Source organism: Lagopus muta, chromosome 1 (assembly GCF_023343835.1).
Source record: "Lagopus muta isolate bLagMut1 chromosome 1, bLagMut1 primary, whole genome shotgun sequence".
Classification (NCBI taxonomy): Eukaryota; Metazoa; Chordata; class Aves; order Galliformes; family Phasianidae; genus Lagopus; species Lagopus muta.
The window spans coordinates 174,785,393-174,808,146 of NC_064433.1; the positions used below are offsets into that span (position 1 = coordinate 174,785,393).

Here is a 22,754-nt window from a genome sequence, read left to right on the forward strand (position 1 = left end):
CAGCAACAAAAAACTAAAACCACAAGACAAATTTAATGACTGTGTAGCCATTATCGTGTGGGAGACATCCAAACTATTCTGTCCCCTTGTTCAGGCAACAGCACAGACATGAATTTTTCACTTAGCATTACAAATATTGTCTATAAAAAACTGTTGAACCAGAAGATCACCTGCCTGAGCAACATAAGAAAAATACAGTATACTTTGTATGACTTTGTGACTACATGCCATGGGATAAAAGGAAAAATGAATCAACCAGGAGCAGCTGCTGGGTCTCCATGTTCCAGGGCACATTTAAGCAGGAAAACAGAAACCAAAGAAAGAGTTGGAAAAAAAAATAAGCTGGAAAAACAGAAAGGAGTCAAAGTTGTCTCATGTAACATCAGTTCCGCATGTGACAAGGAAACCTGTACTTCAGTGTCAGGAGAGGAAAAATTCTACTTAGTTCAAGCTGATAAATGAAAGCAACTTGGCAACCACACTTATCCATGCATTCACCAGTTCTGGAATTAGCTGGGGTGTTTTACAATTGCAAGTGTATTATTTTAATGGAAGTCTAAACAAAAAGAAGTGTTATGTTCTAGAGACAACTAACTATTGTAAGAGTACTGAAGAATACTAAAAAGTTTCTGTAAAAAAAGCTATTAAAGATTAATGCACCAGGAACACACACATTATGTAATTTTCTAAACATACAAGTCTCAAGTAAAATGTTGGGCTCTTTTGATTTGGCAGCTATTTTCTTAATTCATGTTGTTTTGTTTTCAAATAAGCAAGAGTGGTAAGTTTAAAATGAATATGTAGAAAATAATGTGATTAAGGATATTTTTAAAACAAAAAATAGGCTATTAGAAGTATGTAAAGCAGCAAAATAGCAAAAATAATAGTAATATTGCAAATATAGCTACACATTTAATACTGTTTCAAGACCGAAAACTTCTAATACACTTGATAAATGAATTAATCTGATGAATAGCTCACAGAATTATACTACTGCGAGAAGATAATGTGTTTTTGCAACTTTCAAATCATATATCACTTATTACTAACTTTATTTAAAAGATGAAATATAATATTTATAAAATAAAGTTAGTCACAGACTCTCAATCTAAACAATTCTAACTTATGTAAGGATTTTTATTTTATTTTGTGAAAGCAGGAACTTACCAAGTGAAATGCCTTACTGTCTGGTTTAACTTTATGCTTTTCCATATATTTGATAAGGCTGCAGTTGGTGTATCTAGAGAAGAACAGAAAATTAAATTTCTAATACGCAAAGCAGTGATGCTACAAAGCTTTCTTAGCACTCAAGAAACATATTATTGAGAATAGCTGTCTTTGCTAATCTGTTAAGCACAGAAAGAGCAGCAACTACCAAGACCAGAAGACTGCTTAAAAAGCATTCAAACACTACAGAAATTCATCTGTTCCCTCTCACATGTTTGTGAATACACATCACATCAATATAAAAAGCCTACTCTTAAACCATGTACAGTCAGCAAACCTGGACTTATAGCCACTTCACTGTAACAGTTTGAACAGTTTCATTCTATCCAGAGAATTCTATGTATTTCTAATATTAGGACACACTGAGATAAATGCCATGTCCGTGTCAACACTGTCCTACAACGTGCAGGTTGTTACAAGAACATCCACAAACTCACTTTTTTGAGCAGAAGCTCAGAAATAAGGTCTCTAAATGGTTTGTTGCGATAGCATTGCAGATGCAAGAAACATATAATAACAGAGCTCCAAATCCCTCAATTTGATCAGTAGGGAAGCAAAAAGACAACAGTGGTAGGGTCTTAAGGGCAAGTATTAGAATCTGGTAATGTGACAACAACATGTTTAAGATATTCTTTCCTTCATAAGCTACCCCAGGTATCATGACTGACAATTATACTCAGCTTGTTAGAAATACTATAAGCTTGCAAGACTACTTATATGCAGCTATCACAGGAGAATCATTTTCAGTACCACAGATTTGGAAGCAGCTCTGAGAAACTATGCTTAGTAATCTTCAGAGCTGTCTGAGGTCTTACTGGCATCAGTAGTTTCACACCTGCCACTCTCTCATTTGCTGTCCATGTCTGGCCACTTTTCTATGATTCACATCAACTCAACAGATCAACTTTACCATTAAAAACCAACTTTCTACTTCTTCAGAATCTAAGTCCCAGTTACATAGCCACTGCTTAGGATGAAAACAACCTAAACTATAATAACTTTAAAGTAGGAGGGAGAAATAAAATAGGCATTCTTCAGAAAGCTCATCTCAACACAGACTTACGTGTTTCTTCGGAAATCCTTCATTAAAGTTGAATGTTCAGGCATCTTTTTTATGTCTTCCCAATCTTTATCTGCAAAAATCAGTATTTATTACTTTATTTTTCTTTCTCCTAACTACAACAAAGGCTTTTAAAGTACCATTGTGGACCCTACTTTTTTCATTCAGCTACTCTAAGCTTATAGCTACTTATTTCTTTACATTCCCTCTATTCACAATTAATCTTCTCAGCTCATAAGAGATTCTATTTTTAAGTAACTCAAGAACTCCAAAAAAAAAACCTACCAGCTACAATGAAGATCTCCATATGACCAAAGGACAACACAGAAGAAAAACATGTCAGCCCAGTGCACTTGCACCCTTCAGGTTGGTTCCCTAATTTATTTAGGAACAACAGTGATCACTGGGTAGGATTACACCCAAGTCTAGTAAACATTCATTTTCATTCTGATAGTTTTGTTACAGGAAAATGCATGGAGGTACTGTGTAAATCTGTGCCAGCTTCAGCCTAAAAGAAATCCTGTTTGTCCAGAAAAGGTCAAGGTGGGGTAACATTAGCACATTCCAATTAAATGACATTTAATCTTAACTCTCTGTATGCACAAAGCCTGAAATGCCTTTAAAAATAAAACAACACTCAGCAACATCACCTGTTAGCCTCAAATGGATTATGCTCTGTAACTACTAAAAAAAATTCTATGGACAAGCAGTTTGATTCAAGTCAAATCTTTACCAAAACTAATCATATTTGCAAATCCTTGGAGCTCAGAAGTATCAAATTAATACATAAATCCATAGACATTCTCTACTTTCCCTGTTGTTCTGTTCCTCTCCCTACCCCTTCTCAAGACAGCTGAAACTTTCAAATACAGCAACTGTCAGTCAAAAAAATGTTGCTATTAAATGAAAAAAATAGTAATTGTGAGAAAAACAGACCTACAGAATTGAGAGTAAACCATAAAACAGCACTATTTAAACCCAACACAAAAAACAATGAGATCGTTATCTATTTGTGTAAGCTACACAAAGACAATATCAACTCCAAATAAGAAAGGAAAAGCACAAGAAAATGATAAAATTCTAGGCTAGACACCGAGAAGTTAAGTAGTGCTTAAAGAGGATAGATTGAGGGGCTTTCATTAAAATTAATCCACCTCATGTGCAAAGGCAACACTTATAGCAATCTCATACAGCAGTATGGAAGCAAGGAACTAAATAAAGGAAAAAAGAAAGTCAAAGGGAAAGATGAGAGCAATAACCACACAGAAATAGAGACCACAAACTTTGTGTGATGAGAAGGAGAAAGTCCACCAGCACAGCAAAGAAAGAGGTTACTAATACTAAATGGGAACAGAGAATACAGGGAACACAAGCAGTGAAGAGAAAGATGACTGAAAGGTAAAAATAAGCCCCCTGCAATTCAGACACCTGCAATCATATAAGTACTAGCAGAAAAATGCTGAAATGAAACTATTCAAGATATCCTGTAGAATAAAAAATGACCAACACTGAGAGGAAAATGCAACAGGAGACATCCACGCTGTGATTTGTTTTGGCTCATGTGACCAGTTCTTTCTTCTGGTTTGGACAAAATACTATTTCTCTGGAAGATAACCTTTCTACAAGGGAGAAACAAAAAAAGAAACATCCTCCTCTAATTCCAAATGTAATCTTTCTTTAATTTAGCATACACATAATATTCAGAAAATGTAGGTATTGTTCTTGGTTTTATACAATCATAGATCACTTTTCAAACATAAAATCAATCCTGGAGAAGTCCCAGAAATATTCTATATTGTTTTTAATCATCCATCATTTAAAGAGATCTTTTAAAAACAGAATATTGATACATTTATAGGCATAGATAAACACATCAGTAATAACAGGAAAAATATTTGATGTAACTATTAGATTCTAGGTGACTCATGACAAAGTTTGTGTTTAAACAGCTTTGCTGCTTTTGTCAGCTGCCACCTTCATATGCAAAAAACACAATACAGATATCTTTCTTTGAACAGCCGTGATAAAAAAGACAACACGTACCTGCAGGAAATCCCATAACGTTGAATATTCTGTCCAGCTGGTCATGGTGATAAGGATTACTAGTTTTGATATCCTCTTGTCGACAATGGAATATTGGCTCTGATGTTAGCAGCTCTGCAAATATACACCCTATGGCCCAAATATCTTTAGAAAAGGAGAACAGAAATAAACATCAAATGAATCTTTCCAAAAGCATCTTGGTGAAGTAAAATGTTAGTTTTCCACTTATGGGTTAAGGTTCCTACACGGAAAATTCCAAGTTTCTATTGTACAACACTTCTTAAGATTTCCCTTTCAGCTACAGGTCCATAATTCAGTAACACAAGTATCATAAAAGTTTAGTGGGGCTTTTTGTTTGTTTTTTTGTTGTTGTTGTTCATTTTGTGTGTTTTATTCTGGTGGGTTTTTGTGTGTGTGTGTGTGTGTGTGTTCAGTGCTGTTGCTCATTTATTTTTGTTTGCTCATTTTTAAACACAGTTACCACACTGGTAAAAGTGAGTTTGATTTAAAACAAAGAAAGAAAAAAAAAACCCCAACAAAAGCTATTTGATTAGCTGTCCATACAAACACAACTGGAGAACCAACCAACACGTCACCTGCTCAAGGTCACACTGCTCCCATCAAAACATTTGCTCTCTGATCAGCCCCTCATTTTAACAAATATTTAAAGGTCCCTAAAAAATGTGAGCAGTGATAGAGAAATAACCAAATGCTAGCTACAGAGTTTTGCAGTAAAGTAATAAAACTGCTCTATGCGCAAGCATCTCACCCTCTTTAAAAAAAAAAAGTTCTTAAAAAAAAAAAAGTTATGCTTTTCTTTCTGGATAATGTTCTCCCCAGCCTGGGTTTGGGTTTTTTTTGTTATTATTTTTTAAAACAAAAATACTTTCATTTTTAACTGCTTTGTCACAGTCCGCAAAATCAGTCTAAATCTTCTGAATTGCTTCCCCCATTTTTTTCTTGTATATACAAGAGCAGTTTCTAAGTTACATATACTAAAGCCACATCAAACCTTGAATGAACAAGGAAAGGTCAGGAACAAGGACAAAAGCCAATGATGCAGAGAACACAACCCCACTGCTCAGTGCTTGCGTGCAGCCAGTTTTTATCAGTGCTGAAAAAAATTATGCACTAAAGGCCATGGTTATCCATGCAGTTTCACATGCTGCAACCAGAAGGAAACACCAATAAAACAAAAGAACACGCAAACACTATAAAAAAAGCAGTTAAAAAGAATGTACTTAATACAAGAAATATGGTACTAACATAGTTGCTGAAAATACATTTGAATCAAAGATTAAAATCTCTGAGAAAAACATTGACACAATATTAAGAAAAGAATGTGCAGCCTGACAGGAGAACTTCAGGTTACGGAAATAATAACATCTGTGCCAATGCACAGCCTCCACGTTTGTCCAGAAAAAGAGGAGCCCTGCAGGGGAAATTGTTTCCCCAGAAACATGTGTCAAGCTTTAACACATTTTGAAAATGAGCAGCTTGAGAGGGAAAATTTCCCAGATCTTAGACCTTAGGGTCTCTCACTCCCCTCACTGAGGTGAACACCGTCCCCAGCTGCCCAGGCCTATCCCTGCCCTCCAGCTACAGCCTACCATGGCTCTGGATTTGGGGACACTCGTACCGCCCAGCGGCAGGTGGAAAGACCAGCACAGTGATGGCCACTCAGACTGGTGAGTAGGAGTGATGAAATAAGGAGCTGGCAGCATTCAGCTGATGAATGATGTGATGTGAGGATGATGAACACCATCCTCACAATGCCTGCATACAGCCAGGCTGCAGGTCTGGGTGCGCCCACAGCCCCTCCTGCTGCAGGGCACTGACCACGTCCCACTGCCTCAAGCAATTCTGAGGCACTTGTGTGCTTCCAAAAAGACAGAATCATAGAATGGCATGGGTTGGAAGGGACCTTAAAGCTCACTGAGCTTTAACCCCTTGCCATGGGCTGACACCGCTTGGGCTGCCCAGGGTCGATCCAACCTGGCCTTGAATGCCTCAAGGGATGGGCTAAAACAGGCCTGACAGAGCAGAACCTGTTATTGGCAACTTCCGTCCACTGAAGAGAAACACATAACAAATAGCAAACTTAACATGATTAATTTCTCACACACTTTGACAGGTGCACAAGTGAGGAGTAGCAAGTAAAATGCCACGTTGCATTAAACTTCACTGATACAGGTCAGTGCAGTGAATACATTCTCCATTCTATGCTTTCCCAAGTATATTTCCCAAGCATTTATAAAACTAGATGAAAACCTCTGCAATGAAATCAACACATTATGTCTCATCATCACATGGGTATTACCAACAGTTTGAAGATGCATCCCTATCACTTTAAATCTAACAGCAGCTAGGAAATTCTTGAGGAGCAGCCATTACACCGCATTGCAGGGCACTCTGAACCAAACCCAGAAATGTTTCATTCCTACAGCTAGTCAGAAACCACAAACAACTTGTCAAAGTTAAGCGTTTCCTCGAGAGTTCAGTATCACAGCTGCTGACCTTTGTACTGTTTAATAGTATTCAATGTCTGGGTGCAATCTGCATGAACAATAGTACAGCAGGTTATCCTCCATTTTACTTACCGATAGCTTTGGTATAATGCCTCGCTCCAAGAAGCAACTCTGGAGCTCGATACCAGAACGTTACAACTACTGGATCCAAGTCTGCTAAAGGCTTCAGAGGTGAATTAAATAAACGGGCAAAGCCCATATCAGCTGCAAAATTTAAAGAGAGGTGTTTTAGTCTTTTAGGAAAACTACCGTATATTTTTAATAATGAACTGATTGAGTTTGTTAGAGCTACCATCACTGTGCTAAATAAACACAAAGACAGACTGCAGCAGATAGGAATTCTGTGAGCAGATTTCATGTTCTTAAAGCTTTTGTAGAAGTTACTGGATGCCATCACCTACAAAGTACATCATTATAAATCATTACTAACACGAGCCATTTAGAACGAAGAATTAACCATTGTTCTGAAAAAGCGTATCATTCACTTCTCTCAGGACACTGGTAAATCCTGACTCATTTTACCTGATGTTCTCCGGTAAAATAATCCATTATACTGCATGGTCTTTCAAGAAGCATTTTACATGTGAGCAAAACACAAGTTCTGCACAGGTTAGAATGATTTATAATACATACGTGCATGCCACAAAAGCTACCTACTCATGAAGTTAGCTGTAGCAAGTTCTCCTCCACAGAAAAAGCAACTAAGCCTACAGCACCTGCCTCCCTAGCAATATTCTGTCAAGAAGTTATTATTTCCAGCACCAACATAACAGTACTAGACATCATTAAGGTTCTGATTTTAAGCTGTGCTTGGGGGATTAAAAACTGCTTTTTAGAATTGGTAATATATATATCTTCCTAGGAAGCTGCCTGAGCTAGCTGGCAATAGAAATGATACAGGAAAATGGGCAGAGACTAAAAATTGCAATTTCACCCACTGGATCTGCTTGTCTACCCAGTGCTCCCCAAATCCCAAGAACAGGGACTCTGGTGCAGGGGTATACACATGCTGAGAAAGATTGAAAGGAGATGAGCAGCCATTCTGAGGGCAAGAAACTATCTGTTATAGCTCACTGGCGGGGGGGAAATCTGCGGTGTAATATGGGTCTCTAACTTGACTAGACAACTTGAACTACTTTTTCATATGCATTCCTATTTATGATTGTTTTAATGCATTTAAAAAGAGAAACATTTTGCCATTTTCTAAATTATAGATTACTGAAGATACGATCAAGTCACTAGCATCTATAAAAAATTAATAGTCTGCAGAAATTGTTTGGTTTTTTTTTTATACTCAAAATGACGCAAAAAGCTTATAAAAGTTATTTTAAGTTAAATGCCAGTTATGTATTTTTTAGAGAAATTAGTTGCACTGGAAAAGTGGATGCCCTTGTTATGGGTTTAATTTCTGCATTTTTTTCCTGCTGTGGTAATATCTTAAGAATATGAGAAAAAAAATCTACATTTTGATAACACACTTAGAAATGCAGGGTCCCCCCACCCCCTCCCCCCGGGAATGGATGGCTCAGAGGACTGGTGGTACAATCCAGAATCTTTCACCCGTCCATGATCAGTCTGACTAAATTTGGTTGTGTTCAAACTTATTCCCAAATTAATTCAAAACTATCCATTAAGAGATAAATTGGTGGTCTGTGTGCAAATATTAGCAAATAGTTGTGTTCAGCAAACACCGCCACCACAGTTCAAACTGCACATGCCCAGAGAACGACCTACGTTCTTCATTTTGGAAGCAACTGCTCCATGAAGAATATGGCAGTAGGAAGAAATAGTCACTTCTGCTGTCTGTGCTGTCCCTCTTTTGTACGTAGAAGACCTCAAGTTCTGCTGTCAACCCTAAGGCTTAGAGGGGCACTAAAATCTTTCAGGGTAGGATGTGCAGAAGTGTTCAGCCTTGGCCTATCTATTCCCTTGGGTTTCAAGAAGGGAGGGCAGAGCTAGAGCAGCACCGAACGCTCCCTGGAAGTCCTATAGCCCTGTCCTTTACACTAGTGATTAACGTTATAGTTCAGATAAACAAAACAGTAAGTGTACAGAGCAACAGTGCAGAAGAATCACCTCATAAAAGAGAGCCAGAGGGAAGTGAAAAAGACGAACTACCTTTACAATAAATTAAAAATAAATAAATAAAAGCCTATAAGATGGGGCTGTATTCGCATAACAGATACAAGGAGGCTGTGCATTAGCAGCCTGTTCCCACAGCACTGACACACTAATGCACAGCCTGCTATTGCTTAGTACTGTTAGGCTATGGTTAGTTTTTATGTATTTATTTACTTTAATTTAAAACAATTGAAGTTCTGTGAGTTATCCCCTCACTCTGAGCAGGAATTCCCACAAAAAATTCTACAGTGGGGAAGCGTTGGGTCACTCCTACCCACTTACAGCCCATTTGGAGCATTTAGCAGGAGTTCTCAGTCAATGTTTTGTCTGAATTCCTGTGTTTTCTGGACTTTAGGATCCCTCGTGCTGATCTCCAAGAGACCTGTCTGCCCTTTCAAAAACATGTTGTAGGCTTGATGCCATCTCTGATTTCGTTATGAAGTTTTAAGGTTTTTAGGAGTAGCAGTGGATAGTTCCTATTTAGATTTTGGAAGCAGCAGCAAGATAACGTCATGACATTACTAGGGCAAATGGACGAAGTTTTAAAACCCCATTTCTTTCTCCTCTCCTCCCTTGCTGACTCCCTTACCCCCACATCAACACCCACCGCCCCACACAAACACCCATTTAAACAAAACATATTGACATTTTCCAGCTTTGATTGGTAAGGCTACCACATTTCATTGGCAGGGATCTAACATCAAGGAGCCAGTCACTCAAACACAGCATTTAGACAATGTCTCCAGCAAATACTAGTATGACAGTAACTACTTTAAGGGGTACAACCGCACCTCCAGAACATTCTAACTTAAATGCTACACTGGGACTTATCAAAGATATCAACATACCAATTTTTACTCTTCCTCGCTCAGGACCTTCACCCATAACTAAAATATTAGCAGGTTTCTGTGGAAAAAAAAATAAATATACAATACATATACCACGATAAACCTAAACACAGTCTCTGAAAAGTTAGTTAAGCTTTGTTTTGCCAGTTTTAAACCAGTTTTGTTTTGATCAAAATGACAAGTTTCTCTACCACGGTAAAGCTGTGCAAGGGCCCAGCCACGGGCTCTCCCTGACTGCACCTCCCTCACGTTTCCTCCCAGCGTGGCTGTGCTCCAGCACTGTGCTCCCTATGCTGCTGCCCTACCGTCAGCCACCCCAGCAGGCACTCTGCAGCCTCCCACATTGCTGTGGAACCCCTGGTATTCAACCCGGTGCGCTGGGCAGGAGGCAGACCCTGGCTGCTCAGCATCCCTTGGCACTGGTGCAGGAGTCATCAGGCACCTCTGCAGACACGTTTTCCATGAAAAAAGTACATTGCCATACAGTTTTATATGGGAGACAAAAATCATCTGGATTATTCCTATTTACAAGTATATACCAATTCAGACAGCATGAAACCAGAAAGTGTTCCCATTGTGCTATCTTTCTCTCCATTATTTTGATAGAAAAATACCGATTCTTCCTCTTCTTTCTTTTACTAGAGGTGAGTCACAGAACTGAGCTGGAGCTCAGCTGATCAGTAAGACAACCACTTGCTCCTTAATCCATTCTCCCATCCTCTAGTTTCTGTTCTCAAAGTTAAGTTCTTAAAACCCAGTCTCTGTATCTCCATCAGAAGATTCCTCACATGCTAACATGCTGCATATAAATCAAGCTTCACTGCTTATTTTGAAGAAGCAATGAAATTTACAATGAAATTTTAAAATTTATACCAGTGTGATTTTTTTTGTTTGTTTTTTAAATTTTATCTTAAATTGAGTGATATCTACTCATACAGTGATTCTTGGACAAAATGGGGTCCTAATCAGTTGTCCATTAGAAGAACTGCAATAAGGTCAAGTTACCATCTAGCTTCTTTTTCCCACTTTACTTGGACCTGAAGAAAGAAAGTAGTCCAGCAAGAAAATTTAAGCTACTTAAAATTTAAGAGAATGAATCCTAGTACCTCTTGTAGAGAGCAAAGTGTGATCTACCAAACATTCACTATGACTGAACCTATTAGATTTTGGCATAAAGCACATTCAAAGAGTTAGAAGACCACAGTTAAATACCAATCTAGTAATAATTCATATTGCACAAAACTAGGTGAAAGGTAATAACTGGAAAAAAAAAAAATCCTTGAGAAACTTCATTACTTCGGCCAATGAAAAGCTCCAATGGGGGTTTCTGAAGCTGCACAACCCACGTACAGAATACATAAATGGAGCACAGGGTAAAGACGAAAGCTGGTGTTACAGCTCGGCTGACCAAAGACTTTCTGATAGCAATTACAGCTCAGCAGAGCACACCTGAGCTGTACTAGCTCAGTGATGTGCAGAAGAATTTGTGTCCCACACCACCAACCCCATCTTTTTTTTCTTTTTCTTTTTTTTTTTTTACTTTATTTATTCTTTCTTTACATACAGGTATACATTCCATGCGAGCAGTGCTTCAGCACAAAAAAAAAAAAGCAGGATGTGTGCACATGGCCCACAAAGCATCAAATTCAGTTGTTTCAAGAGAAGTCTCAGAAATAAGCAAGCCACGTAAGTCTTCAAATTCAGAGGTAATGCTGAAGTTTAAAGCAATTCAAACTACTATTCAAGAAAGACAATTCTGCCACACTCTCTTGCTACACACTGATTCAAGGAGAAAATATGCAGTTATTTTATGAAAGCTGCTTCAGTGTATCTAGGATGTTAATGAGCTATTTGCCTGATTAATATATTTTTAGCAGAAAGATTACAAAAGCACCAAAGTTTTTCAGGTAAATCGTATGCTATTCTGAAACATCATATTTTACATGTTGGTAACACTCTTTACAAAAATGCTTATAACATCCTCCTTATTCTTTTACCTTAAAAAAAAAAAACAAACAAAAATTACTACATGGACTGTGATGGGGGTAAGAAGCCATTCTCACACCTGGGCTCCAATACAACAGATGATTAATCAGCACAGCACAGGGTAACGCCTGCCCGAAATGTTTCTACCCTTAGATCAGGGTAGGTGCACAGGAGAAAACACAAAGATGAGACAGAACTGGTTAGCAAAACAGGTAACAACAGCAACAAGTAACTTGATTCATGCTCAGGGTTTGTATTTTTCCTCTCAGGATTCACAGAAAAATTTTAAAACCACAGACAATTTAGAATTCCATGTAGGAGTCTTTGGAAGCCACAAATTACCAAAAAATCTCAGCCATCAATCTTGAATAATCATTCACAGCAGTTCACCTCTTTCTAAAGTCAAAGGCCCGTCTCTGCAAAAGCACTGTTTGAAAAAGATTCTTATTGCAGACAATACTTATCACTGTAAAGAGAGACAACATCATATTTAAAACAAGGATTACAACCTGGAATTTCCCAATATCAAAATTCGATGGAAGAAGTTCTACCACAAAGCAGTACAAGGACAGCGTGGGCACTCCTAAAACATACATACTGGGGACTCTCAAAAAAAAAAAACACAAAAAAAACACCAAAAAACCAACAATCGAGTCTACTAACAAAATTCAAAACATGGGTCAGGAACTCTTATATAGATCTGTCTCCAGTCATAAAATGGATTAGGCTTAAAGGGACCTTAAAGACCCTCTAGTTCCAACCCAAGTCCACCATCTGGAGAAAAAAAGCACCACCAAAAGAGACAGATTGGGAGAAACTGAGTACATATTAGACAACTCTAATTGCAAAGAAAAATAAGTAATCATTAGAAACAGAAGAGAGAAATCCAGACAAACATCAGTTTAATTTAGTTTTCGTTTAATTTTCATTATTCAGAGAAAATGAAGGTTTAAAGTGCTTATTCAAATCCCTTGGGCTATGCAAGCGAAGAAAAAAAAATCTTACAGCTATTTTTTACATTGAGTTCTGAAAGCAAACTATTTTAAAACAGTAATCTTTTTTTATAATTACTAATAAGTAACTTTTGAAAGTCACTTATTTTTGTTGCAGCTGAGACACATTTATTTTTGCCTTCAAATAAAACAATTTGCTTATTATGCCAGCCAAACATAAATGAGAAAACTGCTGAGATCCTAAACCAAACGTGAAAAGCCATGCAGTAATGAACTGCTGAGTACTTGGCAAAGACTAATAAAACAACATTCAGATACCTTTATAAGATGAAAACTAATCCCCCCCCACCCAACCCCCTTAGTCTCATCAGTAATGGACTAATTCATTCTCGTGGACAAACAGATTTGTGACCATGGCACAGCACTGAATCTTACCCAAAATCTCACTTTGAAGGACTCCTAGACAAGACCTGTGTAGTGCAATTAATCACTATATCTTTAAAGAGAGAATAAATATGCTCATTGAAATATTTTATATACTCTTGCTTTAATCAGTATTTGTAAACTGCACACGATTCCTAAGAAGCAAGCTAATATCAAATAGAGAAGCTATAACAGAGAATACACTGATAGAATTAAAGATCTTCAGGCAGTCTTCCTCTTCCATCTGCCTCATCTAACACGTGAAATATACCACTGCCTCCTTACTCTGACCCCCAAGTCTGGGACAGAAGGCTGCACAATCCTTCCAGGCAGACCACCTTCCTTCACTTTTATTACTGCAATATCTTTCCTAAACTTTTCAGGCAAGCAACGATGTTATACCCATTGCTTCTTTTCTTAAACTTCAGCAGACATCTTTGAATACCTACAACTCTTTTCAGTCCCTTTATCTAGATTGAAAGAAGTTCTTCTGCTCAGTGTTTCCTAATAGGATATTTTTTACTGATTCCTCTCCCTGTAGTTCTGCCCCAGGGCCACCTATTCATTTGAACTGGAGCACCCCAAATTGCACGCTGCTTCTGTTGAGGCTTCACTAATGCTAAATACAAGTGATTATTTTACATGCCTGGCATATAGTCTTCCCTTACATACAATCCCAGCAGGGTACATGGTTTTGCCAGGTGATTGATTCACGTTGAGGTTATGAGCCATGCATTTCCTTCACATCTTTTCTGCAGAACAACTACTTTTTAAAAACATTCCTCCATTTGAACAAAACATTACACTCCCACACTGCTTCTAAACATACAGTAAAAATGTTTAGGTTCATTCAGAGAGGAATTCCAGGCTTTAAAACATATTCCATTTTCTATTTTGAAGATAAAAATGCAAACGACATGAAAATTGTACCAATCCTTCTCAATGACAAGTAATCATAGATCAAAAAAGACATTTGTGTTGCTTGCAGCGAGTTACAAATAAGAGCAGGAAATGATTACTTGTCCTCATGCTAAGTGATTGGAAACCATGGGGCATTTTTTGTGCTCCAGTAAAAGCACTGTCAGAATCTACTTTCAGTAAGTTTCATTCAAAGCAGTGAAGAGGGAAAGAAACAGAGTTTTTGGAAAGTGTAGCAATTGTTTTGCTACTACTTTTAACGCTGAACCAGACTGTAGGAATTACTACTCTATATATTTTTCACTACCAGACTGCATATGAACCAGTTCGTTTTAAAGGCTATACACATATCAATGAATAACCAGAATTCCTTTGATTTATCTATGGTATTATAATGCAGATGTGACCTTTTTTTGCTTGCCACTTATTAAAGTTTTGCAGTAGTCTGACACAGAAAGAAAGAGCAGCCTGACCTTCTTTGTTACTTCCGTTTTAATGCACCTTCTAATAAGGTTTAAGCATTATCCTGATTCTCATTTGGCCTAATCCCATAGTTTGGCTGCTAAAACAGTAGAGGGGTGACTTACAGCACTGACTTTTCCAGACCTCTAATTGTGCATCTGATGGTCTCACAGACAGTTTTCAGAACTACCATGCCATGTATTTCTATGTGTGATGAGCCAAGACAGCTGAATTAGTTAACACTTGTTTTCATTTGAAACAGCAGCTTTGAGAACAATACTAAGCACAGTGGTTTTATCCCTAAGTTATTTTGCCTTAGCAATCAATTTCAGCAATGATTCTATTAAGATTCAGAATTAATAACTTTTTAGTATTTCACTCTTCATTATTAAGCCATATAGGAAGAGATTCAAATGTACAACTCCACAATTGCAAAGGCTTTCCAGTATCAAATTGTTACCTTCTGAGGAGAACAGTTTTTGTGACTGAAGCAGAAATCTAAAATCCTGATGTTATTTCTCACTTCACAGTGAGGTCCTGTGAGAAGAAAAGCTGAACACACACAGGCACAAAAAAAAAGGAGCCTTCGTCTGGCCTGGTAAAATTCACACCCAATTTCACGGTCTGTGAGCTGCAAAGCTTCACAGTTCTTAAGCTACATTGGTTTGCTGAGCAACCTTGTTGGTCTTCAAATAATTGTAACATACACTAAAAATATTCACCTCAATGAGACATGTGCTGGTGCTGCATTCTTAGCAATTCTACCTCATTTTCGAGCATTTGATGGTCACAGAAAATAATTCAGTTACACTTCCATTGGGAACAAAACTCAACACTACAATGCTAAACAGCACTGCAGCACAGTGAAAATATCAGTATTATTGTATACAGCTGATAGCATCAGCAATTTTCTGAAGTTAATCTTTTCCTTGTATTAAAAGATGGGCATTCACAGCTGAAATATTTTTAGTGATACATTAACTGAGTTGGTCTTTAACATAAATAATCAAAAGACCACCATAAACAATGTAACTTTTAATGGAAAACAATACTCTACAGAATTGAATGTGTACTGAATCTAATCATTGAAGTATTTTCAATTGAAAGTATATGAATTCTGTTAACAAATTAATTTTCTTATAAAAAAAGACAGCTCAGAGGGTTACGTTTCGATTTTTGGTTTCTTGGGCGTTGTGGGTTTTCTCTTTTTGTTTTGGAGATAAGAAAATATTCAAACATTTAAAAATTAGTATTTAAACCAGGAACTGTTAAATTTTCAAGGTACAAAAGGTATTTGTACAGGACAGAAGTTACATGGATGCCATGTCTTTGCCAGGGAATCCTTCTGCTAGGTACTATCAGCATATTACATCTCTGCTTCATCCTGATGAAAGCTGGCTTTTTTTTTTTTTCTTTTCAACAAGCTTCAAGAGTTTATTTCAGTTACTATTATTCAGTTACTGAAAACATGGGGCAATGTAATTTATTAAGATCTGTGCATAACATGCAGGCTTTTCTATCACTTTGATTAGAAATGCATTGTACTGGAAGATGTAATTACGCTTTTCAAGCCAACTGTCCCATCCAGTAAAAGTGTACATCAGACTAAGCTAGAAGGTGCAGCTTTCTGTACAAAGTCTCCAAGGACAAAAAGGTAGATATCATAGGCAAGAAAAGCGATTTCTGCAAGAAAAGTTACTAGCACATAAACCATAGTTATTGTATCACCCAAACATGCAATAAGAAACTTGAACTAAAACAGACAGACTGGCACAAATGCACTTCCTGTGTATTTTGCTACAAGCGATTATCATCTCTGTGGGTCTGGATGGCCGCTTCCTGTGAACACACTGGAAGCAGGGTCTGTGCCTTGCATCACAATCAGATATCTGGACAGTTTGCAAAGCCATCATATGAAAAACCAGGCTAGTAACAATAGAACACATTTACTATAGACAAGAAAAATCTGGTATAGCGTGCCCATCAGTTCATGTATTTGCATCCCAAGAATTCAACCTAACTCAGGCAGGACTTCTGCCCTTGAAAGGACAAAACCACTCAAGTTACTTTAGTGAAGTCTTCACACACAAATACACACACACAAATGGTATGATTATACATACATGAATGATATCCTTCAATATATTACCTAAATGACACTTAAGATGATTCTTCCATTATGAATATACTTCAATCCTTCGGAAGTAAAAAAAAAAAAAGTAGCAGAAGTATTTTTAAAAATACATAATAAACAAAACATAAAAAATGCTAGTTCTGCACATGGTCTTCCTGCTTTCCGAAAGATGCCGAAGTATAAGACAGAATAATATAGTAACTACATCTGTTTGGAAAGCATCTTCACTGCAGTTATTGAAATCTTCAGCTATAGATCAAGGATTAGAATAAATCAGAAATCTTCAGTTATTGAAACTAGCAGGAAGCAGAACAGCTTCGAACACTTCAGTTAAAAATAGCTATGAAATACAGAAAACATCCAAAATGACAGCTGAGAAATAAATATTCAGGAAATGAAATACAAGCGAGAAAAGAACATTACAGTCATCTGACCATCTTTCTTTCCATTCAAACAGATGCATCTTTCTGTTGCTTCATCCCCTCACTTCCATGTTTTATATTGCATGGCAGAATAAAGCAAGCATGGTTTATAATGCATGTTCCTTTCACAAACAACTTATTTTTTCTCTTCCGAAGCATTTGTGAAAGCGGTAAGAACAGACTGTGAGACTGCTGCATTAACTACTACTGAGTTTATGACTGACTGAAAATACCAAGCTCTGCCTGTACAAAGAGATGGGATCCTTCATCTGTCAAACAGTTTTGAGCAGCCGATTAAAGAAGTTTGGAACACTGTATTTTTAAACACTTAATTGTGCAAGCTGCTTAGCAGAGAGCCATTAATAGAAACCTCAAGCCTTCTGGACAGCTAAACAGTGATGGTAACTTTCACGAGGAGCTCATACATCTTCCCAAGGAAAATACTTGCATAAAGCTTTTTGATGGCCCAGTTCTCTCATGGTCAAAATTCATGGTCAAAATAACGAAAAAACAATATACAATTACACGGAACATAAAATGTACTGCTTTTGTAATCAGTGGGGGGTCAAAAAAATTCCCCCATACACTCTTCTGTATTCTTAAAAGGTTTCTCCATTCTATATATTCTTATCCAAACATTCATCACAAAAATCCTTAACATCTTCAATTTAAATGTGGTAATACTCAGAAAACACCTTCCAAACACTTTTTGCACTACCTGTTTACTTTTGCTACAAAGAATTGTCAACGTATTCCATTGTACTTTGCTTCTTATTTACCCTTCTCTCACAATTAAATCAGGCTTCTAAAGGCTATCCCATCCTGTCAGAGATCCAACAAAACAGATACATTATGCATTATTTTAAGTAGGCTGGAGCCCTTTTGAGCATTCACAATTTACAGGAGCTGGTATTAACTCTGGCAAATTTAATGTCTGAGGCATCAATCAAGATACTGCAGTCCTTAATCTGTAAGGGAAAAGGTAAAGGATGCTTGTGAGCTTTCAATAACTCCAGGAAAGAACAAAGACATGGAATCTTAAAAGCCTTCACTGAAAATAAAATTAAAAATCTTTCACATATCTAATATATTAATCTGTTCACATTTTCTCCATTGCATCATGACATATTTCAGTCTAAAGCACTTTAACAAGTGGAGGTGTTTTCCTGAAGGCAATGCTACGTTCTCAGCATCCAAGTCCTAGATTCTCCTGCATTTCTCATTGCATTCCAGCACCATCTTGTTTCCCTTGTCCACCTCCAGAATCCTCTAGCACCCCTCCCATCCCCTATCTGCTTTGAGGACCAAGTAAAGTGAGCCAGGGGAGGCGTGTGGTATAAATGCCCAGTGAATCACTGTCAAAGGAATGAAGGCAAGCCCAACTGAAATGGCCTTGGTACACGTTCTCCTTTATTGGATTACTTCTTTTTGTGAAGTTTCTAAAAAACGTCATGGCTTTGATACTTTATCTTTTCATCACATTTATTTGAAATTTGATAAATACAAAGGTTACGTGAGGGAACTAGCAAAAACCAAACACTCATTTAAGCTTTGTTCCCACTTATGTTGTTCCAGCCATCTCTCTAGAAACTAAAGTAATAATGCTGTCATTTCTTCTAAAAAGCTCTAAAGTACCACCATGTTTTCATTTTAGAAGTCAGTAAACAATAAGCAGACAAGGACATCTGTGGTACTGTTACTGAACGTGTTCCACTGAACAAGGACAAACTTCTCTAAAACTAATACAACAACATTATTTAATTCTTTGGGACACTGAAAAGGCCTTCCCTGACTTCACAGCAAGGTGAGGATGTAAAGTTTTAAACATCGGCCCTGAAACATTCCATCCCACGCTGAGGGGCTTCAGCAGAAGGAGGAGAGAAAACAAAAAGCAGCATCCTCAGACCTGCAATTCCTCTGCAGGTACTAAGATTCTTCACTACCTAGCTGGTCTGAGGTCAAAGTTTAAAAAGAATGTGATTCACAATGACACTGCAACATCAGGAAAAAGTGTGTTGTGTGCACTGCTTCATGTTTGACAGTTCCACAGCAGATAAGTGAAAAATCTCACTGAAGAAATATCAACGAATTGTAAATGACAGCAGGTTTGCAAATATTATCCACACTGTTAGATGAGTGCAGTGTAACTTCATGCCTCCACATAATCATTCATCCCTGAGCCATCTGGTGGTTAATAAGCAGCCTTATGTTCTCCACTCTTTTTTTTTTTTATTATATCTTATATGTTGCCGATGTGAAACTTTTCACTAACTATGGAAAACTGAGAATCTTTAAATGCATTTACTCAAGGTAGTAACAGCTTAAAAGTAAGTCTGCCTAGTTTGGCTCACATTATTGCCTTGCTTAATCGGCAAACTTCTAATAATTTTGTTCCACCTTGATCTGCAGCTTTGGGCAAAGACTGTGTTTACTGCAGTTTCAAAGCAAGATATTCTCACATAAAGCCAAAGTGCTGTCACCTGAAAATTACAACTTCACTACAGTGATGTTGGACTTCACTGTTATCTCCAATTATTTTTAGAATTATTTATAGAAGAAAAATATTGAACTAAAAACCAGGAAAGGTATTGATGACCTAAATTTAGGTTTCAGTAAAAAAAAAAAAAAAAACAAACAAACAAAAAAAAACCCACCAACCACAAGTCAATACTGATACATAAGACAAACTATCAGAGTTGGACTCTATAAGATAATGAAAGGCTTAATAAATTTAGTCATCTTTACTATACTCAGATAAGGTTGGACTTTATCAACAAGTCAATATAATCTGGAACAAAAGCAGTTGTCTAAAAGAGGTGAACTTGGAAAGTGTTTTCAAAGTTGTGAGATTTCTGACCTTCCCTGCACTCGTGAATGAACTCTACAGACAGGCTTCTTAATTGCAATCAGAAAAACCACTACTACAAGTCCACCTATTCAGCACTTGACTTTGTAAGAATTTAACACCACTGTGAGATAAAAGACCAAAAATGTTTAGAAAAATGTTTTCTATTTTTCATGAGCATTGGTTGCATGGATAAAGATTTATTTGCATGTATACCTGTTGATCTCACACATTATAATCTATTTTGTAGTTTCACTCTACCCTTTCCATGGTTCTTACCCCAAAATTCACTGACCTTGCCCATGGTTATAAGATCTGAGGTTAAAAATTAGGAACCTTCAAATCCTATGAATTGATCTATGAATTTTAAAAGACCTAGTCTATCTGTAAAAAAACAAACAAACAAACAACACTAATAAAGGATGTATTGGAAACCCACATACAAACGGAGAGGCACTTGAATACAGTGTTTTCATTTATCTTTTCAAGTTTTATTTCAGCATTAACCAGCTTTAGCACAATAGGAATCATATTCCAGCCAAGAATATGAGAGCGCTAATCCAAGAAAGCTCTAAAAATATGAAATCCAGTTACACTTCCATCAACATAGAAGTAGTTCATTTTTTATTCCTTCAGAACTCAAATATCTTTTCCTAGAGCTACTGTGGTTATGGAAGTTCTTCATAGCCAAAGTTGGCTCAAATATATAAAGGTTAAAAAGCCACATAAAGATAAGTTTTTGTTTTTCCCCAGCAAGCAGCTGGAAAAGTAATTTACTAATGAGTCATCCTGATGTTCAGAATATTTAATTAGCGCCCTAAAGGAAAAGACAATTAATTCCTGGCTAAAAAAAAAAACCCTAAAGATTAAAATAAAAAGTGGACCTTCACCCACTTACTAATTCCTACTTTCTCATGCAATTTGACAATCCAGTACTAAGACATCTTTTATTTTATGGCCATACAGTTTCCAAAAAACATTACTTGGGATACAGCATCTTTTTCCTCTAGGGAAAAAAAAAATAATCAAAAACTATGAATTTCCTCTCTTCCCCTGCCGCAGTCAGGAGAAATAGCAGAAATTTTCTCTTTCAATGTAGAGGTTCTGACACATTCTGTATAAGCTATTTAATCTTTCATTTTCTTACATCTATCCTAATACTCCTTCCCCACCCCATTCTCTTTAACTGATCTGTTGTGAGCCGGATTTCAGATTTTGAGAAAGCAATAAGTGAATTTCTGTAAACATATCTGTGAACGTACAGCACAATCGGGGGTTGGAAGGCACCTCTGGGAATCTTCTGCAAAATGGTTAATGGTACACTCTGTCCCATTATCCAGATCATTAATGAAGATGTTAAGCAGCATTGACCCAGCATCACCCCTGGGGATTCCCTGCTACTGACTGGCATACAGCTTGACTTCGTGATGCAGATCATGACTCTCTAAGACCATCAGCTCAGCCAGTTTTTGATTCACTTCCCTGTCCACTTACCTAGTCTGTACTTCACTAAGTTTGTCCATGAAGATGCTACAAGATGAAGTGTTGAAAACATTCCTAAAGTCAAGACAAACAACATCCAGAGCTCTTTCCTCATTCACCAGGCTAGCCATTTTGTCCCAAAAGGTTTTCAGGTTGGTTAAGTGTGATTTTACCTTCATAAATCCACGCTAACTACTCTCAATTCCCACCATGTCTTTCATTATGTTTTAAAATGGCTTCCAAGAAGATGTGATCCGTCATCAAGGTGAGAGCAGCTGGCATGTAGTTTCCCAGATCCACCTTTTTGTCCTTCTTTAGGTCGGGGTGACATTGCCTTCCCTCCCCTGATTGCTATGACCTTTTAAAGAGTGGCCTTAAAACAACTTGATTTTACAAAGCCAGTGATTTAAGGTATGTCTATAGGCTTTCCTATGGTGAGTTCAAAGATCTGATAAGAATGCTTTCAACTTTTCTGGCCGCAAGGCTGGTAGCATGGTAGCAACACACTGTATTTCTAGCTTCAAATCTTCATTTGTACATATCTGTACACTGACAGACTATTGAATGAAGTATTTTTTGTTTGTTTTACCTTGGAGACCGTTGTCAACAACAAGGCCCAAGAAGCACACAAAGTAAAATGGATTCTAGTTAGCAGAGCTGGTCTTAAAAATGGTAAAGATCTTCAACATGTTTATTTCTTCTTTTTTTGAAAAGTCACTGATATGAGCATGGGATATTTGCTTTTGCAGTCTAATCTGATCATTTCCACTCTATTTAGTTACTGTTTTGAACTTTGAGTCTAATACTAAAAAAGGGGGAAAACAAACACTCAAAAAGGCAAGCAAGGAAGTAGTTGCAGCCACTGTAAAGATCTGGATTAAGAAACACTAGATAACAGTATTTGAACTATAGGATATTCAAAATTACAATTCATAGGAAAACCCAAGTTGTTATAACCTAAGCAAGAGAAAAATATTCTGCCAGAAACATTCTTTCACGTGCACAAAATGCTTGTGCATACCTTGGAATCAAAAACTTTGAAAAATGCAACAGATAACAACTTAAGTTGATTTTTTTAACTCCTTTCAAAAATCACCAGTAAGTCAGTAAAATGCCATTTAGTAAGCAATGCCTAATACCTGGTTATAGGTGTAAAGAGACTGAAAGACCACACTGCTTTTAAAAGCCATTAACTACTTTCTAATAACAAATATAGCTTCTATCAGCTCTTTGTGCAAATGGTCTTAGTTTTGTGAGCACTGAAGGGCATTCCTGCATTTCTGAAGTAGTGCTTGAATACTG

At 37.1% G+C, this 22,754-nt stretch overlaps 1 protein-coding gene across 5 annotated transcripts in view; it reads right to left on the reverse strand.

Annotated features, from left to right (window-relative positions):
- CDK8 (cyclin dependent kinase 8) overlaps window positions 1-22,754 on the reverse strand; it is a 65,311-nt gene that overhangs the window by 11,037 nt on the left and 31,520 nt on the right. For 4 of the 5 annotated variants that reach the window (XM_048933690.1, XM_048933691.1, XM_048933689.1 and 1 more), the window contains exons 5-9: window positions 9,828-9,885; window positions 6,931-7,062; window positions 4,331-4,474; window positions 2,291-2,360; window positions 1,168-1,240 (exon numbers count right to left, since the gene is read on the reverse strand). In XM_048933690.1, the coding sequence (XP_048789647.1) occupies window positions 1,168-1,240; window positions 2,291-2,360; window positions 4,331-4,474; window positions 6,931-7,062; window positions 9,828-9,885 (477 nt within the window). The remainder of the gene's footprint in view (window positions 1-1,167; window positions 1,241-2,290; window positions 2,361-4,330; window positions 4,475-6,930; window positions 7,063-9,827; window positions 9,886-22,754) is intronic. The other variant, XM_048933692.1, reaches the window with a different exon arrangement.